The 23,093-nt window shown below is 46.9% G+C and overlaps 2 protein-coding genes across 3 annotated transcripts in view; one reads left to right on the top strand and one right to left on the bottom strand.

Moving 5' to 3' along the window:
• trub2 (TruB pseudouridine (psi) synthase family member 2) overlaps window positions 1–8,409 on the top strand; it is a 14,305-nt gene extending 5,896 nt beyond the window's left edge. Inside the window, exons 5-8 of the mRNA XM_072566270.1 lie at window positions 1,975–2,056; window positions 2,925–2,997; window positions 3,948–4,084; window positions 4,817–8,409. Of these exons, the coding sequence (XP_072422371.1) occupies window positions 1,975–2,056; window positions 2,925–2,997; window positions 3,948–4,084; window positions 4,817–5,175 (651 nt within the window). The 3' untranslated portion in view covers window positions 5,176–8,409. The remainder of the gene's footprint in view (window positions 1–1,974; window positions 2,057–2,924; window positions 2,998–3,947; window positions 4,085–4,816) is intronic.
• Window positions 5,865–23,093, bottom strand: coq4 (coenzyme Q4 homolog (S. cerevisiae)). 2 transcript variants are annotated; one of them, XM_072566271.1, is made up of 7 exons: window positions 22,874–23,090; window positions 22,573–22,707; window positions 21,878–21,974; window positions 19,414–19,516; window positions 8,716–8,845; window positions 6,935–7,028; window positions 5,865–6,340 (listed from the first exon to the last, which is right to left on the bottom strand). In XM_072566271.1, exons 1-7 carry the CDS (start codon window positions 23,019–23,021, stop codon window positions 6,178–6,180), a joined length of 870 nt encoding a protein of 289 aa, XP_072422372.1. In that variant the 5' UTR covers window positions 23,022–23,090; the 3' UTR covers window positions 5,865–6,177. The 2 variants fall into 2 exon arrangements, with proteins under 2 accessions (XP_072422372.1, XP_072422373.1); XM_072566272.1 differs by lacking the exon at window positions 22,573–22,707 and having other exon boundaries at window positions 22,874–23,093.

Here is a 23,093-nt window from a genome sequence, read left to right as displayed (position 1 = left end):
TCTGGTGAAAGAACTCAAATGATTTGCCACTCTTTGAGTGAAGTTCTTTGACCTCACCTCAGTCTGAAAAGATTGGCCCCTTATCCTAAGATTGTGCCCCTGTTCTAGATTCCCCAGCCCAGGGGGAAACCGCCCCTTTGTTCCTGTCTCTGGATCCCCTCCCAGTTTTCGAAACCCCAATAAGGATGGTCCAACCTGCTCACTCTTTCCTTCTAAGGTCACCCCTACACCTCAGAAATCAGCCAAGGCTATCTTTTCAAAACCGCATCCGACACGTTTCTCCCTCCTTAAACAAGGAGACAAAACTGTACCCACTATAAATGAGGTCTCACCAATCCCTGTACAGCTCTGGGAAAACTTCCCTAGTTTTGTGTTCAATTCCCCTTGCACCAGAGTCCGATTTTCATCGAACATTACAGCACGGTTCGGCCCTTGATGTTGAGCCGACCTGTGGAACCAATCTGAAGCCCACCTATCCTACACTATTCCATTCTCATCCATATGTTTATCCAATGACTATTTAAATGCCGTTAATGTTGGCGAGTCTACCACTGTTGCAGACAGGGAATTCCACGCCTTAACTACTCTGAGTAAAGAAACAACCTCTGACATCTGTCCTATATCTATCACCCCTCAATTTAAAGCTCTGTCCCGTCGTGCTCACCATCACTATCTGAGGAAAAAGGCTCTCATTGTCAACCCTATCTAATCCTCTTGTATGTCTCTATTAAGTCACGTCTTAACCTTCTAACGAAAGTAGCTTCAAATCCCTCAGTCTTTCCTCATAAAAACTTGCTTCCATACCAGGCAACACCCTGATAAATCTCCTCTGCACCCTTTCCAATGTTTCCACGTTCTTCCTGTAATGCAGCGACCAGAACTGTACATAATACTCCAAATGCAGCCGCACCAGAGTTTTGTACAGCTGCAGCATGACCTTGTGGCTCCGAAACTCAATCCCTCTACTAATAAAAGCTAACACACCGTATGCCTTCTTAACAACCCTATCAACCTGGATGGTAACTTTCAGGGATCTATGTACATGGACACTGAGATCTCTCTGCTCATCTACACTACCAAGAATCTTATCATTAGCCCAGTACTCTGTAATCCTGTTACTCCTTCCAAAGTGAATCACCTCATACTTTTCTGCATTAAATTCCACTTGCCATCTCTCAGCCCAGCTCTGCAGCTTATTTATTTCCCTCTGTAACCTACAATATCCTTCCGCACTATCCACAATTTCACCGACATTAGTGTCATCCACAAATTTACTAACCCATCCTTCTACACCCTCGTCCAGGTCATTTATGAAAATGACAAACAGCAGTGGCCCCAAAAAGATCCTTGCGGTACACCACTAGTAACTGAACTCCAGCTTGAACATTTCCCATCAACCACCACCCTCTGCCTTTTTTCATCTTGCCAACTTTTGATCCAAACCACTAAATCACCCTCAATCCCATGCCTTTCTATTTTGTGCAATAACTTACCGTGGAGAATCTTATCAAATGCCTTACTGAAATCGGTGTGCACCACATCAACCACTATTTGGTCATCATCTCAAAGAACTCAATAAGGTTTGAGGGGCATGCCCTACTCTTCACAAAACCGTGTTGACTATCCCTAATCAACTTATTCCTTTCTAGATGATTATAGATCCTAACTCTTATAATCCTTTCCAACACTTAACCCACAACCGAAGTAAGGCTCACTGGTTTATAACTATCTACTCCCCTTCTTTGCTATCCTCCAGTCTACTGGCACTATTCCTGTAGACAATGATGACATAAAGATCAAAGCCATGTGCTTTTATAATTACTTGTCGTGTTTGCATTCTAATATTTTGTCACCCCTTCTGTAATTTTGTGTATTTGTGTGTTTGTTATTTGCTTGTTGCTAAATGAGCCCGCGTTGGGAGTTTGAGCCCATTGCCCAGTGACACATGTTATTGGGCTGGTTTTGACTTTTCAGGAATACATTGTGAAAGGCAGCTTTGGGACAGCAACTGAGGACTTCTCAAACACAGGCAGAGTGATCGAGAGAACAACTTATGGTAAGAACTAGATCTGTGTGCCAACTCAGCAGGAGAGTCGGTGGGCCTGAGTTTCCTGAATCAATCATGTGGTTAGAAGCAGCCAGGAGATGCATGAATACTGGGCTCACTTCTCTCGCATTCACGAACGACTCTAAGCTACAGATCATCCCAGTAGTCTGTTTACAACTCGTTAGTCCCATACCCCCACTCTGCTATGTCCCTTGATCTTCTTCCCCTTCCGAATCCTGCCTATTGTCCTGTTTAGTGGTGCTGGAAGAGCACAGCAGTTCAGGCAGCATCCAAGTAGCTTCGAAATCGACGTTTCGGGCAAAAGCCTAAGGGCTTTTGCCCGAAACGTCGATTTCAAAGCTACTTGGATGCTGCCTGAACTGCTGTGCTTTTCCAGCACCACGAATCCAGAGTCATTGTTTTTACCTTATTGTCCTGTTTATACCAGTCAGTCTCAATCTTGAATCCTCTGTCCCTTAACGTTCACTTTGCCTTTTCATCTGTTCTCATTTTGGAACTGTTCTGTGGCTGTGCCACTGTTCTGGATTTTGAACGATTTAATTTGGGATGGTGTGTCTGATCGAGGACCTGTTTCCTTCCTGTGGCACGTCAGATGAGAAACAGTCACCAGGCAGTAATCCCACTGCCATGGGCTGAGCTCCCTGCAGCCTGTCACAGGCTCATGGTCGACACTGGAACTCCTCCTCAATCCTGCCTGGCTCCTTCTGGCAGCCTGACGACGAGGAGGGGGGAGGGTTATTCCTCGAGAGACAGAGCTCCTAGCATTGTGGTATTCCTGGGATAGCGTGTGCAGCTGATGTTACTCTGTGGGAGCCTCTGCTTTTGTCTGAACTGAGTGGCTGATGTTGTGTTGCAGATCACATCACACAGGACAGGCTGGACTGTATCATTGCCGTGGTCCAGGGCAGCCACCAGCGAGCACTGCTAACGTATGTATGAGAGCTCGGGATGTAGTGAGGGGAGAGTTGTGTGATCAGCCCCTCACTGGGCTTTTATCGAGAAGCCCAAGTGATCATCTATCCCAGCCGCAGTGAAGGAAATCCTCCGAAACAGAATCAGTGAAACAGAATGGCTTATTGGGCTGGTGCTAGCTCAATGAAAGTGATCAATAGCCTAGTTCCCCAGCTCACTCCTTGTAACTTGTCAAATTCCTCCTCCCGACAGTGCATTCCAGCTCACTGCATCAAAGGATTGTCACCTTCAACCTGTTCTCCCTGGTGACTGCTTACCTCGGTGTGAGTGGAAGCCCTTTCTGCTGATTTACTCTGTCAAAGTCCTCGGTCAGCGAGCGATGAGAACATCCCTCCTGCTCGAGGCACAGTAGTGTCTGCATCTCGCTGTTTCACTGAAGCTGTGCTCGTATTTTCTCTGAATCTGGGGCTGGGATAGGCCCTGTTCTACGTCAGGGCCATTGTACAGACTTATTATTTGTCGGTCCCCTCCCCACCCAGCCCAGGTTATCCAGGGTCACACTACCTTCCCCACAGTCCGGCTGATATAGCACTGGATGTAAAGCTGTGGGCCCTGCCCCCAATGGGGACAATGGATAAGTGTGAATATTTTATTCGTATGTGGGATGTAGGTGTTGCTACCCATCCTGAGTTACTCCTGAAGAAAGTGTTGGTTGGCTGCCTTGTGAATTGCTGCAGTCTTTGGGGTTGTAGGTAGACCCCCCACTCAACAGCATCAACACCCCACCCAACCCAACATGCTGACTCCCATGTTAACCTTGGCAGGGTATGCAAGTGTAGGAGGTGGTAGACACTGTGGTTGGTTCCTGGTGAGCCTGATCGAGGGCATGGGCGCCAGTGTGGAAGTATCCGGAGCTGGCTGGATTAACCATGTTCGATCGTCTCAGTAACACTGTTCTTTATTACAGGTATTCGGATGTTGATTTGAAAAGCCAGGAGGCCTATGAGCTCGTGTCTCGAGGTCTGTTACGGCCCATGAATAAATCCCCTCCGATCATTACCGCGATTCGATGTGTACACTTCTCCCCTCCAAGCTTCACGCTAGGTATGTATGTCTGTACCTTCTGAAACACACCAGAGAGTTTGGGGGGGGGTTCCTGATGTCCTCTGTGCTCCTCAGCAGCTCACTCCCTGATTATGGATCTAGTCCATTCTTCAGCAGTGAGCTGTCAGCACGAGCCTCATCTCCACGAGTTTCAGAGCCCATTCCCCAACACTGTACAGACAGGTCCACACCCTCTACTGGCAACCCTACCTGCCCTTCTCCTGACACACTCCCCCATCTTGTCCCGGACTGTCTGATCGTGTCAGCACATACTCGGCTTGACTTTGCTGCTTCCACCATATAAACAGCGACATTGTTCTATTACAATCTTGACCCCCTCTTGTTGTCTCCAGTTTATTTCCGGTTTGCTGTAGGTATATGTATATGTGTGTTATATGTGTGAGCACACACAGTGGCTGCTGTTCTGACCCCAGGACCACACACATCCATTTCTCTTTGTCACCTCCTATTCACCCTTGCCTTTCATCGTGGCTACTCATTTGAGCACTTGTCTTCCCAAGTCTCTACCTCACCCTGTGTCTACTGCACACGTCAGAGCTTCTGGACAGTGAAACAGTTCCAGATAGTCAGTGAGAAGTCAACAACTTATTACTGGGTGGGGGGAAGAACGAGGAGGGGCAAGAATCAATCCTCCTCAATATGCTGCTGCCCTAACAGTGGTACCCTGCCGCTATCCAACTCCTGTGGATGAACATTCTCCTTTCTCCGCAGAGATCCAGTGTCTCCATGAGACCCAGCAGTACCTGCGGAAGCTTGTCCATGAAATCGGTTTGGAGCTGAGGTCATCAGCGGTGTGTACCCACGTTCGCCGCACGCGTGATGGGATTTTCACAGTGGACAATACGTTAATCAGGACGCAGTGGGACCTGCCGAGTATACTGGCTGCTGTCCAGGCCAGCCAGCTGAAAGTGAAAAGCAAGCTGCGAGAGAACAGCTGGAGGCTCTCGGCCTCTTCTGAGGAAGGCACGTGCACAGGGGTCAAAGCCAGGGGCCTGGAGAAAGGAACTCACTGTCTGGGAGCCACAAGTGAGGGACTGAACTGGGGAACCTTGATACAGAGCTCGCTCTGAGATTGCAGCATGCACAGTGTTCATTTTGGGAACTGCAGGATTTGTGTACAAAGAGGACAATATTTTGAAACCCTTGTTTTTTTTCCTTTAATGTAATTCTGTGAATACTAATGTTGAAGGAATAAAGAGACAGGCCCTGACAACATACAGGAAACCCTGCAGATGGCAGTCAGGAGCCAATACTGGGAGCAGCAGAAAAATCAGAAGCCCTGAAGTGTGGAAACAGGCCATTTGGCCCAACAAGTCCACACACTCCCTCTGAAGAGTATCCCACCCAGACCCTATTACTCTACATTTACCCCTGACTAATGCATCTAACCTACACATGCCCAAACACTATGGGCAATTTAGCATGGCCAATTCACCGAACCTGCACATCTTTGTGTGGGTTTCCTCCCACAGTCCAGTCACCCAAAGCTGGAATCGAACTTGGGTCCTTGATGCTCTGAGGCAGCAGTGCTAACCACTGAGCCACCACAATTTTTTTTTGTTTGGGAACCAGCAATGAGCTATACCCATGTAACTGGGCTGGCAGCAGTCTTTGAAGGACAAGTTGAGAATGTCAGTCTTTAAGATAGCAATGGGGATATTTTGTTTTCACCACCTTCACCCCTTAAAAAAAAAGTCAGACTTTGTTCTTAAGCTCAGGTGGATGGGGATGTGGAATTAGGAACACAGATCAATGTCAATCTCAGGATGGCAGCGTAGGCTTGAGGCCTACCCTTATATTTATTAATTATCCTTATTCTAAGTCCAAAACAATGATTTATTCACAAAACAAGCCCAAGGCTGGGACCGGGTCACCCCACCGTCATGAGTCGACACTGTTTCTAGAAAGTGTTAGACCTGAAAACATGGGCTGGGGCGGAAGGGGTCAGTCCCCACCTCATCGTCAGTCACCTCTGCTCCATGCCTTCTCCTTTGCTGATGTCTGGAGTTTAGGGTATTATAAGGCTGTCTCCACACCATTAAATTCACTCCTGTGTTCCTAACATGTCAATGTTATGATTGAACAGTGGGACAGGGTAATATCCCAATCTCTTCTCTGAGTGATTCTAGATTCTGTTCCCATCGATTCTCATAGTAGAAGTTCATCATACACTGAGCTGTCCTGCCACACCGTACAGCCCACGGGATTAAGTCTGTTACTAAAACCTGGATATTCCTGTAAGGGAGACAAGAATGTTTAAGTTTGCAGCAGGTCATTCTCCCAGTCCTGTACAGGAACTGAGGCTTTACACCATATAAAAATATTCAATGTTGTTACAGGGGGCAAACAGACTCTGGTCTGGCCCCCCATAGGCAGTGTCACTGCCCCTCAGGCAGAGGGTTTTAGCCAGGATAGTGATTTTACATTGCTGGATTACTCATACAGAGATTGAGAGCTCAGATGCAGAATTTAAATCTGGAAATGAAAAGGTGATGGTTCAGTAGCATCCTTTTGAGGAGCGTTCCCTAATCTGGTATGTACATACTCCAGTCACAAGTCAATGTGTTTGACTTGAACAGCTAATGGAAGTCGCTTCATGTAATGATCACCAGCACAAAGTATCCTGGTGCTCTTGAGATCAGAGTTAGGAACTGAACTGCTCTAACTACAAAGCCAAAGCTGAAAGGGCTTCTTAAGGTAAAACCATGTGATACCTCAGCAGGATGTGACCAGGCTGATATCAATGACCAGACCTACCCTGCCGAGAGACAGGATGGCTCAAACTCAGTCTGAACTCAAAACAGTTTCTCACAAAGTAACGATACTCACCTGGTAGACAGGTGGAGAGGACCAAATATAGCTCCCAGAATACACATAGGCAGACCAGTCTGCATTGCCTCAAACCACTTGACTGCAACCTCACCTGATAAATACAGTGAGACACAGGATCAGTAGAGGAAAGAATAGCAACAGGTCACACAGTAGGCGTACAGCCCACAACCTCATCCAGAAGACGCTATGGTGTCAATTTTACACTCTTGTACTTGATGGTAAATCAGAATAAAGTCCATCTTTCCCACTTGGTGGCCAGCCCAACCCAACACTCCCTGAACAGGTAGAGAAGGTGAAATGTTTCCAACGCTGCATCCCTGCTGATGCAGTCTGATATTCATTTCCAGATCAATGCTGGCACAGAGTGATCACAATCTACAGGCTGAACCTTGAACATCATTTAAAAAAAAACAAAAAGAACCACAGAAGCTGGGAAAAAAAAACAAATTGTTGGAAAAGCTCACCCCATCTGGCAGCATCTGTGGAGAGAAATACACTGTGACTGGTTTGAACCTGTCCTTTTCTCACGAAGATGGTTTATCATCAATTCTCTTCATTATCTTGTAACTCTGTTAGATTATCTCTAAGACCCAGGCCTTTCCAATACAAATACTGGAAAATTGACGTTTTGGGTAAAAGCCCTTCATTCCTGATGAAGGGCTTTTGCCCGAAACGTTGATTTTCCTGCTCCTCGGATGCTGCCTGACCTGCTGTGCTTTTCCAGCACCACACTGATCTAGACTCCAGTTTCCAGCATCTGTAGTCCTTGTTTTTACCCAATACAAACACTGGTTTTTCCAACTTTTCCATTTATCATAGAGTCATAGACATGTACAGCATGGAAACAGACCCTTCGGTCCAACCGTCCATGCTGACCAGATATCCCAACCCAATCTAATCCCATCAGCCCATATCCCTCCAAACCCTTCCTATTCATATACCCATCCAAATGCCTCTTAAATGTTGCAATTGTACCATCCTCTACCACATCCTCTGGCAGCTCATTCCATACACGTACCACCCTCTGTGTGAAAAAGTTGTCCCTTCGGTCTCTTTTATATCTCTCACCCTAAACCTATGCCCCTCTAGTTCTGGACTCCCCTGTCCTATCCATGCACCTCATGATTTTATAAACCTCAGCCTCCAACACTCCAGGGAAAACAGCCCCAGCCTATTCAACCTCCTGTTAGTCTCCTAACACTGCCCCTCTCAGTCTGATCTGTTTGGATCCTGCTTCTATCTTCCTGTTGGAGTATGGTTATCGGAGACATTTCCTGGATGCCATTTGCAACGTATTTTGCTCTCATTGCTGCCGGTCGACCTCCCCTTCTTGTCTGCGAGATGGGAGCTTGTTTCCTCCAGTCTCAAGTTTGTTGGTGACTTTCACTACACCTTATTTGTTTAGCACAAGCATAATAATTCTCAGTATGTATTGTCCTGCAAAGCTGAAATTAAACTGCACCTTTGAGGTATTTCATTAGTCCTTTAATCACATATCATTGAATTACTTTCTGCAATTGGTTGGGCTTTGGTTGTTCACAGAGGACCTTTGCAATCAGCAGAGAAAGGGAATTTTTAATCCATCAGTCCGAGTTGCCATTTCAACACAGAGATAGACAACTTGTACAATTTTATGATCTAACATTTGTAATTGCTAACTATTACAAGCGTGAAAAGGTCAGGGGCTAGGAGGGTCTTGTTGCTGTTACATGCACAATTAACCGGAGGAAGAATCTTAGCAGAAACAGGCAGAGATTGGGGAGAGTGATACGACTTACCGAGAATGTTTGTGGGCATGCCCAGCAGTGTGTGCATGAAGTCATGTACTTCACGGTAACGCTGAATCACATAGGCAAGCTCCTCATCGTCAACAAACTTCACAGGCATCCGGCTATCAGGAGTGACCTTCTGTAAAGCAAGGAGGAACAGATGTGTGAGGACACTTCACTGAGGAGGAAGCTGTTAATCTGGTAAACATCAACTGGGTAGAGGAGGAGGCAGAAGCCAATGTGTCTTCCACATGGGTTTATTCACAATAGTCAGTTCAGGGTCAGTGGAGCGTACTGTTCCCATCCAGGCAGTTACCCAAAGCAGGTGGCAGCTGGCTCTTATACCGTCATACAGCACAGAAGCAAACCCTTTGGTCCATCCATCCACACAGACCATAATCCCACACTAAACTAGTCTCACTCTGCCCATATTCTTCCACACATTACTTACTCACATACTTATCCAAACATCTTTTAAACAGTGTAACTTCCTGCATCTGCAACCCCCCCTGTGGAAGTTCATTCCACACACAAACCACTCTGGTGTAAAAATTGCCCCAATGTGTTTTAAATCTTTCTCCTCTCATCTTCAAAATATGTCCCCTAGTTTTGAAACCCTCCACCTTTGGGAAAAGACACCTGCCATTTAACTTACCTGTACTTATTTCTGTATCATCCGGTTCACCTCTGCAGCAGCTGGGCTTGAAGCTGGGTTGCTCTGGCTCAGAGGTAGAGACACTACCACTGTAGCCCCAAATCTAAACACGACTAGCTGCCATGGTGGGATTTGAACCTGTCTCCCCACACCATCAGGCTTGCTTCTGGATTTCTAGTCCAGTGATGTTACGATTTAACTCCACCACCTTCCCCAAACTGGTTTTAATACTCTTGACTAAATCAAATGAACTCATTAACTAGTTAACTATAGAACCATCTTTAAAGAGAAAGTGTGTTTATGGTCTTAAACTAAAGCCCATCATAAAAGATTTAATAGCAGAGCATTAGTGGAAAACAGGGTCAGCATGAATTTATGACGGGGAAATCTGCCTGAACAACTGACTGAAATTTTACCAGGATATAAATAGTGGAGCTGATGAGGGAAATCAATGGAATATTGCTTAATTGGACTTTCAGCAAAATCCCATGTAAACAGATTAGCAAGAATGCGTTGAGATTGGGGTATTATACTGATACAGACAGAATAGGAATAAAGGAGTCTTTCTCAGAGTGGCAGCCAGTACTACAGGTCTGCAGCTGTTCACAATCTGTATTAATGATTTAGATCAGAGAACGAACACAACTCTGGGAGGCAGGGTGAGCTGTGAGGAAGGTGCACAGATTCTTCAGTGCAATTTGGACAAGTTGAGTGAGTGGGCAGATGAAATATAAGGAGAGGTATAAAAACACAGGAAGGCAGATTATCGATTGAACAGCGATTGTTTGGAAAGGCTGGGGAGTGCAATGAGGGTGTCTTTTGTACACCAATCACAGAGACCGCACGCAGATTCAGCACGTGAAGAAAGCAAATGGTTATGTTGGCCTTCATCGCGAGAGGATTCCAGTAAAGAAACAGGGGTACCCTGCTGCAATGAAACAGGACGCTTGGGGAGACCAGATTGGGTTCAGTTTTGAGTCTTATCTGAGAAATGATGTTCTTGCTAAACAGTGAATACAACAAAGGTTTGACCAGGCAGTTTCCTGGGACGGCAGGACTTACATATAAAGATTAGGACTACACTCACTAACGGGACTAAACAGGGGAGATGCAGAATAGACGTTCCTGGTGGGTCCACAACCAGGGTTCACAGACTAAGATGAGGAGAACTGTTTTCACTCAGACAGTGGGGAGCCGCTGGAATTGTCTGCCACAGGAACTGGTTGAGGCCAAAACATTGAAAGATTTCAAGACAGAGGGAGATATAGCTCTTAGAGTTAAAGGGATCAAAGGGTTTGTGGAAACACTGGGAACAGGATACTGAGTTGGACAATCAGCAACGATCATAGTGAATGGCAAAGGAGGCGTAAAGGGCCAGATGGCCTAATGCGATCATTATTTTCTATGTTTTTAATAAACCAAATTAATAAGCAATACCCCATTAAACAGCAGTTGTCAATTTATACTAAATTTAATGACTAATAAAATCAAATTAAAAGGTAACACGTAAAGGGATTAAAAAACCAAAATGTCCAAATTTCAAAATTTACATTAACGTGTCACTTTAGGTGGGAATACAGAAGCCAAGCCCCTGGTAGTGCCCACTGGTGACCTCAATCGTCCTGATCAACTCCACATCCTCCCTCTCTAGGTGGGAATGTACAGGGGCAGGCAGTCACCTCAAATGACATGCTTCTTTTAGTCAACATGTTCAGGGATGTTCGGAAACTTGACTCAGGCCTTCTGGCTCAGAGGCACAGACACTACCAGTGCAAAACAGGCCTCCTGGTTCTTTTAATCAGCCTGCCTACAGATACAAGGTAGGTGGGACTTGAACCCAGCACCTGTGGAATAAGGTCAAGACTGTGGTGCTGGGAAAGGTCAGGCAGCATCCAAGGAGCAGGACAATCGACGTTTCAGGCATAAGCTCTTCATCAGGAATGAGGCTTGTGGGGCGGGGGGAATGAGAGGTAAATGGGAGGGAGGGGGTGGGGCTGGGGGAAGGTAACTGGGAATGTGATAGGTAGGTGAAGGTGGAGAAGATGATGATAGGTCGGAGTGGATGGATGAGAAGGATGATAGACAGGCCCAGAGGGCGGGGCCGAGTTGGAGGCTTGGGACTGGCATTCTTCCTCCAGGCATCTGGTGGTGAGAGGCAGCCCCGGACCTGCATGGCCTTGGTGGAGTGGGGTTGGTTGGTGGAGAGATATTCTCTGAAACAGTCCTTGGGCAGAGGCGAGAGGACTGGTGTGGGCACAGTTTTGCACTTCCTTCAGTGGTGGGGGAAGGTGTCGGGAGTGGAGTATGGGCTGGTGGGGGTTGTGGACCTGACGAGGGAGTTGGAGAGGGAATGGTCTCTCTGGAACACTGATAGGGGTGGGGAGGGAAAGATATCTCTGGGTGGTGGGGTCTGTTTGTAGGTGGTGCAAGTGACAGAGGATGATGCAATGTATGTGGAGATTGATGGGGTCGAAGGTGAGCACCAGGGGCGTTTCTGTCCTTGTTGCATTGGGAGGGAAGGGGTGGGGTTCCAGGGCGGTGTGCGGGAAGTGGAGGGCATCGTCGACCATATGGGAAGGGCAATCTACCCATTGCACTTCTCCCTCACCTACTGTAGCACCAACCAACCCCAGCGCCCCACAGCCGAACACTTCAACTCCCCCTCGCACTCCGCCAAGGACATGCAGGTCCTGGGTCTTGACCATTGCCAAACCCTTACCACCTGGCACATGGAAGAATAATGGCTCATATTCCACCTCGGGACCCTGCAATCACACAGGATCAATGTGGATTTCAACAGTTTCCTCATTCTGTGCCGCTGCCCTCCTGACCTGTCCATCATCTTTCCCATCTACCTGATCCACCCTCCTCCCCAACCTATCACGTTCTCCCCCACTTTCATCTACCTATCACATTCCCAGCTACCTTCCCCCACCCCCACCCTCCTCCCATTTATCTCTTAGCCCCTTGGCCCACAAGCCTCATTCCTGATGAAGGGCTTATGCCCGAAACGTCGACTCTCCTGCTCCTCGGATGCTGCCTGACCTGCTGCACTTTTCCTGCACCACACTCTCAACTCTGAATCTCCAGCATCTGCAGTCCTCACTTTCTACCCCTTCATTAAAGGCAGGGACTCTACCGTTGCACAAGAGGTTCTTATAAAAGGAGCCTCATCTTTCCCCAGTTATCCCTGGTATTAGCTGCTCTTAATATAACTAGAGCATGCACATCCATTTAAATGACAGCACAGCACAACAGGAGTACACGATCTACAGCCATACTCATCTGAAATAAAATACTCAGTCTACTCTGACCTTGGAAGCGAAGCAGCCTCAGGCCTACTTGGTACTTCAACACGAGACCCATGGGAATACCAGGTGCAATTGGGGCCCTCTTATGGCACAGTACTAGTGTCCCTATCCCTCGATCAGGAATTACACCTGCTCCAGGGGTGCATAATAACATCTCTGAACAGGTTTATTAGAAAAATAAATTAATTAAAAAAGAAACAGGAGTAAGTGAGTCCACACTATGCTGTGTATGAGAGCACTCCTACCTGTCATATTCACTCAACATTTAAGCCTACTCAGTGACTTATCGCCAGGCCTCTGCAGTTGTTTCACATCCCTTATTACCTTTGTTTAACAAAATTGTATAAATATCAGATCTAAATATTATTTAGCCAAGTTAAGGAACCCTTTAGCCTAGAAATTAAGATTAAAATTCTAGACCTATGTTCCCAGCCCCAGACACCTCAACTTGCAGAAACAGTGTCTATCTACATTATCAATTACCCTTAAATTATTCGAAATCACCCCATAACTTTCTAAATTCCATGAAATACAATCCTCGTTTATAGAATCTCCCCTCACAATTCACCTCTTGGTAACATTCTTGTAAACCTACAAGGCACTCTCATTAATGTCACCCAGGCTCACCAATGCCCTTTCAAAAAGGAAACTGCCATCCCCATCTGGTCTGGCCCACAAGTGACCTCAGACCCATAGCAATGGGGTTCACTCTTGCCTGCCCTCTCGACAATAAACGCTGAGCTGGCTGTGTTGAATCGTTACAACTCAGGAATTCAATAAGCAGCTTCTGGTACTGAACTGCCTCAGCAGACCATTGCAGCAGTCTGCTTCATCCGAGCAGAGGACAACGGAGTGGGTCAGGTCCCACCTTCCTCAGTGTAATACAGCCTGACTGCCAGGAACAGAGTGACAGTGACGGAAACCATCTTCAAACTGATTCCTCATCACTTCCATTACTCTACAGGGATCAAAGTCAGATCTCTGGGCTCTGTAACAGTCCCCATTTTGTCCTATTTGATTTGATCAACAAATTATCCTTCCCCTGTTAACCTCCATTAATTCCACAGTTTCTCAGAGCTGTCCCAGATAAATACCAGATATTGCCCCGTCTCTCTCAGCACTCCCACATAAATCCCATCACTACCCCAGTCTACGTCAGCACTCAGATAAATCCCAGCACTTCCCCATTCCCAGATAAATCCCAACTCCTCCCCAATCTCTCTCAGTACCCTCCAGATAAACCCCAGCAGTTACCTCGTCTCTGTCAGCACTCCCAGATAAATCTCAGCTCTTTCCCAGTCAGTCAGTACTCCCATGAGAATTCTCAGCTACCAAATAAATTGCATCACTTCCCCAGTCTCCCTCAGTACTCACCTGGATAAATCCCAGCTTTCTCCCAGGCCCTCTGAGCACTCCCAGATAATTCCCAACCTTTCCCCAGTCTCTCAACACTCTCAGAGTTCCCAGTACTTCCTCAGTTTCTCTGAGCACTCCTTTAGGTAACCCAGCTAGTCCAGCGAATTTACTGATTCTTAAATCTTGTCAAGCTCTCCAGAGTTTACTTCTCAGTGTGAGGTGTGTGAAGAGGGTGGGGAGGGAGTTTGGTTCCTCTGATCTGTGCTGGAAAATATATTAATTGACCTGTGCTCATCGTCACTTTCAGGTCTGTTCACATCTTGGAACGGTCTAATCTCTGGCTGCAAATGAAGTTGTTAAAGAATGCTTGACTAAAGGATATGACTCTCTACTTCTGCTTTATTCAGCCAGCTCTCTACCACAGTCAGAGGGTCAGCGCACTGTCGGCTGAGGGACTCCTTGTCTCGTCTCTTGGGTGACTGACTATGATCCACGAATCATTTCAGAAAGATCTATGGGAGATTCCCAGTCAGTTTCTGATGTTGGGCTAGTAGCACTAAAACAGACATTGCTCATTATTAAACTGCTGCTTGTGGGATCTTGCCATGTATAAATTAGCTGCTGTAAGGCCACACTTCATTGGCTATTAAGATGTTTGCACCTTCAATGTTGCGGTCAAAACACAAGACTTCCTTTCCTCTCGACATTGTTTTAGTCGGGATGACTCTACAGGGGAATTGTTGGGGAGCCTGAGCCCCGATACCCCACCATGTAACTATTCTCCCTCCACACGACAGACATTAGGTGGACGATCAGGTTCAGAAAGTGCTGTCTGAGAAACAATCCAAAAAACACTGTCACCTCCTTGTCCAAGATTACCTTGGCCCACCAGACTTCTCCAGTTGATATAAAAGTTATAATCTCCCATGATCTTTGAACAATGAACATTCCAGCACAGTACAGGCCCTTCGGCCCTCGATGTTGCGCCGACCTGACATACCAATCTGAAGCCAATCTAACCTACACTATTCCATGTACGTCCATATGCTTGTCCAATGACGATTTAAATGCACTTAAACTTGGCGAATCTACTACCTTTGCAGGCAAAGCATTCCATACCCTTACTACTGTCTGAGTAAAGAAACTATCTCTGACATCTGTCCTATATCTATCACCCCTCAATTTAAAGCTATGCCCCCTCATGCTCACCGTCACTATACTTGGTAAAAGGGTGGACAGGGAGAGCCTATCTAACCCTCTGATTATCTTATACGTCTCTATTAAGTCACCTCTCAACCTCCTTCTCTCTAACGAAAACAGCCTCAAGTCCCTCAGCCTTTCCTCGTAAGACCTTCCCTCCATACCAGGCAACATCCTAGTAAATCTCCTCTGCACCCTTTCCAAAGCTTCCACATCCTTCTTATAATGCGGTGACCAGAACTGGACACAATAATCCAAGTGGGGCCGCCCCAGAGTTTTGTACAGCTGCAGCATAACCTCATGGTTCCGGTACTCGATCCATCTATTAATAAAAGCTAAAACATTATGCCTTCTTAACAACCCTGTCAACATGGGTGGCAACTTTCAAGGAGTGTGTACCTGGACACTACCAAGAATCTTACCATTAGCCCAGTACTTTGCATTTTGGTTACTCCAACCAAAGTAAATCACCTCACAACACTTGCCACCATTAAACTCCATCAGCCCAGCTCTGACATAGCTTATCTATGTCTCTCTGTAACCTACAACATCCTTCGCCACTATCCACAACCCCACCGACCTTCATGTCGTCTGCGAACTTACTAACCCACCCTATGCCCTTATCCAGGTCGTTCATAAAAATGACGAACAGCAGTGGACCCAACACCTACCTTTGCGGTACACCACTAGTAACTGGACTCCAGGATGAACATTTCCCATCAGCCACCACCACAACCAGCAAGCCAATTACCGATCCAAACTGCTATATCTCCCACAATCCCATTCTTCTGCATTTTGTACAATAGCCTACTGTGGGGAACCTTATCGAATGCCTTGCTGAAATCCATATACACCACATCAAATGGTTTACTCTCATCTACCTGTTAGGTCACCTTCTCAAAGAACTCAATAAGGTTTGTGAGGCACGACCTACCCTTCACAAAACCGTGCTGACAAAGGCTCGGCAATCTCCTCCCTGGCTTCCCAGAGGATCCTAGGATAAATCCCATCCGGCCCAGGGGACTTATCTATTTTCACACTCTGCAGGATTTCTAATACCTCTTCCTTGTGAACCTCAATCCCACCTAGTCTAGTAGCCTGTATCTCAGTATTCTCCTCGACAACATTGTCGTTTTCTAGAGTGAATACTGTTGAAAAATATTCATTTAGTGCTTCCCCTAAATCCTCTAACTCCACACACAACTTCCCACTACTCTCCTTTGCCTGGCTTTACTGACAAACTCTTGTTATTTCTTCTTCGATACCCTTTTGCACCTACAGGTCGTTCTCCTATAACGCACAATTCGTCAACACAATTTGGCTGTAACATGATTGGTGAATTGGAGAATGGTTTTTTTTAAAACGCGAACTCCTGCGGGCTATTATGCAATTCCATCCCTGGTTACCTTAAGACCACTCCAGGTGTTTACTTCAGGTCAAGTAAAAGAGGTTGGATGACAGAGCAAATTCTTCCTGACCTGATTGTTGATGTTTTTGAGGATATTTTTAGAAATTATTGCTCGAGGAAATGTCTGTGTTTCAAGATTCTCCTCATTCTGGACAATGCACCAAGCCATCCTCCCACCATTGGTGAACTTTCTGAAAACATCAAAGTGCTATTTCTACCTCCGAACACAACCTCTCTCATTCAACCCATGTACCAGAATGCAACAGCAGCTTTTAAAGCTTATTATTTAAGGAGCACAGTCAGGAAGTTATTTGCAGCTACTGAGGGAGCTAATGAGAACAGTGTTCTTCAATTTTGGAAGAGCTCTAACATTAAGAATGCTATTAACGTCATTGTGGAGGCCAGGGATGATGTCAGTCAGGCCTGGGATGATGTCAGTCAGGCCTGGGATGATGTCAGTCAGGCCTGGGATGATGTCAGTCAGGCCTACTTGCATGCAATTTGGTGGAAGCTTCTCCCAGATTTTCTTCATGATTTTAAAGGCGTTGAACCATCAGAGGAGCTTCCAACAATCAAAGAACATTGTGTCGCTCTTGCAAAGCAAGCTGGATTTGTACAAGTTGAGACTGATCTATAACAACTTGTTGCTGCAGGGGGAATTAAAGCTCAAGATGAAGATGAAGTAGGCCAGGATGCAGCACCACGAGAAATTTCCACTTCTGCTTTGTCTTTTATCTTGAGGGAAGTTGAGAAGCAGTTGCAGCTCTTAGAAGACAATGACTACAATGCAGAGTGCAGCAGGATAGCAGTTCCTGGCAGAATGTCTTACACCCTATGAACAGCTTCTTCATGAAAGAAGAAAGATGGCAAAGCAGCAAACACTGGTTCCCTTTTTTAAGCCAACCTGCAAGAAACAGTCTTGAGGACAATAAACCACAGCCATCCACCTCTGCACTAAATATTTTCTTTTATCGTAACCCTGAATCCAGAACTGCACCTGAAAGTAATGATGATGCTGATGATAACCCTCAGCCCCTGTCTTAATACAGCACTGTAACTCAGCAAACTCAGAAACCCCTTACAATAAATTTAATATTATTTCATTAAAATATATACTATTAATATTTACTTAGACTGTGCTATCATTTGTGTTTGGCTAACTACTATTTTTGGTTTGATTTTTTACTGATATGGTTAGGGGATGACCCACCAAAACTTTTTCCCATAGGCCCTGTTATTTCTATTGCGCGATTTTCTATACACGAGGTTGCTCGAGAACACAACTACTGCATAATACAAGAACAGACTGTAAATGATTAGGGGACCTATACAGAACAACCTTAGTTATCCAAACATCAATTATCTGAATTTCGGATTACCCAAACAATACCTCAAGGTCCTGTAAAACTGTCATATCAAAGAGGTCTCACTGACACCATTAACAAAGCTATCAACCTTTGCGCCTTTTCATGGAGTGATACAATGCGGGTGGTAAGAGCAGTTTGGGGCTGAGAGGAGCGACAGATATACAATAATACTAATCATATTCACCTCGGTTGCTATTGTTGTGAGCAGTTATTGGTGGGTAACAGTCACCAGGACAACGGAGCTTTATTCACAAGGTAACAGTTGCTGTAACTGAAGCCACTGCTGCCTGCTCCCACACACTCTAAGGTGTACAGGACTGAACAAGCAATAACCTTCAGTGAGACTCTCCCCATCTTTTTGGAAAGGCCATGTTGATTGCAGTGACTTGATGTCTGGAGCGTCGGAGGCTGAGGGGTGACCTTACAGAGATTTACAAAATCATGAGGGGCATGGATAGGATAAATAGACAAAGTCTCTTCCCTGGGGTCGGGGAGTCCAGAACTAGAGGGCATAGGTTTAGGGTGAGAGGGGAAAGATATAAGAGAGACCTAAGAGGCAACTTTTTCACGCAGAGGGTGGTACGTGTATGGAATGAGCTGCCAGAGGATGTGGTGGAGGCTGGTACATTTAAGAGGCATCTGGATGGGTATATGGATAGGAAGGGTTTGGAGGGATATGGGCCAGGTGCTGGCAGGTGGGACTAGATTGGGTTGGGACATCTGGTCAGCATGGATGGGTTGGACCGAAGGGTCTGTTTCCATGATGTACATCTCTATGACTATTTTGAAAAATGAAAGCTCATTGAATAGGGGAAAACATATAGACTATCATAAACAGGTCAGTTTCATTTTGGCAAGATGTAACAAATGAGTAGCGTGGCACAAGAATGAGTACAGGGGCCTCAAATCTTTACAATTTATATAAACGACGTAAAGATCCTATGGTATGGGAGTGAAATTTGCAAATGACACAAAGATAGTTAGTTGTGAAGAGGACATGAGGAGGCTGAGGGGTGGCGATAAGTTACATGAGAGGGCAGACGTCTGGTAGATACAGCATAATGTGGACAAAGGCTTATTATGGCAGGAAGAATAAAGAAGCACATTATCTAAATGATGAGAGATTGTAGAGCTCTAAGATGTAGAGAGATCTCAATGCCGTAGCACATGAACCATAAGGGGGTTATATGCAGGTATAGTAAATAATCAGGGCCCGGGCGGGGGGGGCGGGGGCGCGGACAGGTGGGGAGAAATGTGGAGTAATTGGATCAGCCATGAGAGTAGACTAGAGGGGCCACCCTATGTGTGAATGTAAAGACAGTTATCACGCACAAGTGGCTGACTGCCTGCTATAGGATACTGCAGCTCTCTCTCATTTCACCCGGTTACAATCAGGAAAGTACCACTCACATTAACATCAAGGAAACGGACGTACTCTCTGCCAAATGTGCCATCAGGTAACTCTCTCAGGCTGACCAAATCCAAGGTAGACGTGCTGATCCGAGGTCTCTCCCTAGAAACAAGGACCCCAGGGACAGTGAACTCCTTACCTTGGGAATGCAGTTAGCAGCAGTGAATGATGAAAATGAACCCTGCCTCCTCTCCCCTCAATCACTTCTTAATCAGTAAGACTTTAACCAACTCCCGCTGCTCTCTACAAGATACCAGTCTTGCTGTTTTTTTGCTGTTCTCTCACCTGTCTATGATAAAAGCCACAATTAACCATCTCTCATTTCTTCAATGAATTTAAAACCATGGGAAGTTGTCTCCTTCTCCACGTACTGGCTTAAACACCCAAACTTCTTGTCACAGGTACACAGCTTCGTAACGTGCCTTATTTTTTTCTCAATATCCCTCACTGCCAAACTCCCCAAGCTGTGGTGGTGAGCTTCTTCTTGAACAGCTGGAGGTAAACCCACAATGCCCTTAGGGAGAGAATTCCAGGAGTTTGACCCAGTGAGTGAAAGGAATAGCGATATATTTCCAACTCAGGATGGCTGAATGGCTTGAAGGGGACCTTGCAGGGAGTGGTTCCATGCATCTGCTGCCCTTGTCCTTCGAGGTAGACAGCACCTTCCAAACCCATGACTAAGGATCTTATCAATAGTACACACTGCTGCTACTGAGCACCAGTGGTGGAGAAAGTGGATGCTTGTGGATATAGTGCTGGCTGTTTTGTCCTGGATGCTGACAAGCTTCTTGAATGTTGTTGGAGCTGCACCCATCCAGGTAAGTGGGCAGAACTCTATCATACTCCTGACTTGAGCCTTGTAGATGGACAGGCTTTAGTAAGACAGGATGTGAGTGACTTCCAGTTGGACTCCTGGCCTCTGATCTGGTTTTGCAGCCACTGCATTTATTTATTTTATTCATTCACGAGACGTGTGTGTCACTGTCCAGGCCAGCATTTATTGCCCAGAGGACAGTTAAGAGTCAACCACATTGCTGTGGGTCTGGAGTCACATGTCAGTCAAACCAGGCAAGGATGGCAGTTTCCTTCCCTCAGGAATGTGAGTGAATCAGATGGGTTTCATGGTCATCATTAGACTCTTAATTCCACATTTTTGTTGAACTCAAATTTCATCTGTTGTGGCAGGATTCGAACCCAGGCCCCCAGAACATGAGCTGAGTTTCTGGATTAATAGGCTAGCGATAGTACCACTAAGCCATTGCCTCCTCCGCTTATATGACTATTCCAGTTGAGGTTCTGGTCAATGGTAATCCCCAGGATGTTGATAGTGGGGGATTCAGTAATGGTCATGCCATTGAATGTCAAGGGCCATGGTTAGATTCTTGTTGGAGGTTGGTCATTGCCTGATGTGTGAGGCACGAACATTACTTGCCACTTGTCAGCCCAAGCCTGGATTTGTCCTGGTCTTATTGCATTTGGACATGGCCTGCTTCAAGATCTGAGGAGTTGTGCGTGGTGTTGAACATTGCGCAATCAGCAGCAAACATTCCCACTTCCGACCTTATGATGGAGAGAAGGTTATTGATGGAACAGCTGAAGATGGTTGGACCAAGGACACCTGAGGACCTCCTGCAGAGATGTTCGAGAGCTGAGATCACTAACCTCCAACAGCCACTTCTGCCTGCCTGCCAGATACGACTCCGACCGACCCTTAATCCCAATTCCAGTTTAGCTAAGGCTCCTTGACACCACATTCGGTCAAATATAGCCCTGACGTCAAGAGCTACCACTCTCACCTTCAGCTCTTTTGCCCATGTTTGAACCAAGGCTGTGATGAGGTCAGGAGCTGGGTGGACCTGACTGAACTGAAACTAAGCATCAGTGAGCAGGCTGTTCCCTTATAAGTGCCACTTGGTACTGAAAAGGCTGTTGGCCCTATCAACATTTCGGCAATAGCACTGAAGACTTGTGCTTCAGAACTTGCTGTGTCCCTAGCCAAGCTGATTCAGTTCAACCACAACATTATTATCTACCTGACAATGTGGATAATTACAAATAATAGGATGAATTAAAGCTACCAAATACCACCCCATCAGTCTACTCTTGATCGTCAGTAAACTACCAATAGGTTGTTGATAATGCTACCAAGTGGCACTTATAAGGGAACAGCCTGCTCACTGATGCTTAGTTTCAGTTCAGTCAGACCCACTCAGCTCCTGACCTCATCACAGCCTTGGTTCAAACATGGATGAACACTATTACTGGGCCAGTGACATTACCCACTCCACTGATCCACCCCCTAGCCTCTGCACCTCTGCCCGTATCATCATGCCTTCTAGTGCTGTATTCTCAGCATCTTCTGCCTTTAATTTGATCTTTTATGAAGTAAAAACTAAAGTAACTGGTTTCTTTTAACGGTTATCATCACCTCTCCTCCAGTATAAACATTGCAACTACACTTACTGCAGAATCTGGAATCCCTCAGGATGGTTCTGCATCCTGTCTCGCAGCTTTTGGATTGCGAGCAGCCCTGTAGTTTCTCCCAGTACAGCCACCATATCTGCAACAAAAAGAGAACAGAGGAAATTTGAGTCACACTCCCTCATAACAAACTGACTTCACATCATGAATCCTACATAATTAAAGTACAAGGCGGCAATCCTTTCAGCTAGGTCCAACTCCAGGGATTGAATACGAGAACACAGGCTGACAGTCCAGCAAATCTTCACCTATTTAAGTGAATCCAGTCTGATCCTCCCCGTGACCCCAGTATGACCCTAAGCATACCCAGAGACTTTAGTGTGACCCTGTCACTCTGGTGTGATGCTGAAATCACACCCCCTTGCAATGTGTGACCCCGGACCCCGTCCCGGTGTGACCCCGGACCCCGTCCCGGTGTGACCCCGGACCCCGTCCCGGTGTGACCCCGGACCCCGTCCCGGTGTGACCCCGGACCCCGTCCCGGTGTGACCCCGGACCCCCCACCCTCCAGGTGAATCCCCCTCCCCCCACGAGCCTCGGTGAATCCAGGATCATTCTGATCCTCCCCAGTGGATGTGACCCTGACCCTGACCCTGACCCTGTCCAGGGTGACTCCAGCGGCCCCCTGGGGTGACGGACAGGGGGGGGGGGGGGGCAGGGTGTCAGTGGGATCTTACCGTGCCGGTACGGGTTGTATAAAGCCATCAAGGCGGATCCTGAGGCCAGCAGCAGTTTCTGGAGCCGGCTGCTGGGGATGTGGCTCTGATAGCGGCGGCTGTGCTCGGCCTCCGGACTCGCTCCCTCCCCGAGACCTGGAAAGACACAAACCCGGTGAGAGCGGCCCTCGGTCCCGGTGAGAGCGGCCCTCGGTCCCGGTGAGAGCGGCCCTCGGTCCCGGTGAGAGCGGCCCTCGGTCCCGGTGAGAGCGGCCCTCGGTCCCGCCGCCGCCGTCTCCGCCCACGGCCCGGGGTCACTTACCGGCTGAGACCGTGGCTGCAGGCCGCACGGAGCCTGCCCCCAGCCTCGGGCCCGGGCTGAGCCTCCCGCCGCGGCCTGACAGTCCATGGAGACCCCGACATAGAGTCAGGGTCAGGCCCCGGACCCCGCTCCTCAGCACCGTCCCCATGACAGACCCACAACCAGCAGCGGTACCACCACCTCACCGCGCAGGCGCACTGCACCTAGTCAATATCCGGAT

The sequence above is a fragment of the Chiloscyllium punctatum genome, chromosome 49 (genome assembly GCF_047496795.1).
Source record: "Chiloscyllium punctatum isolate Juve2018m chromosome 49, sChiPun1.3, whole genome shotgun sequence".
NCBI lineage: Eukaryota > Metazoa > Chordata > Chondrichthyes > Orectolobiformes > Hemiscylliidae > Chiloscyllium > Chiloscyllium punctatum.
The sequence above is the reverse complement of the archived record's forward strand: the minus strand, read 5'-3'. Positions and strand labels throughout refer to the sequence as shown.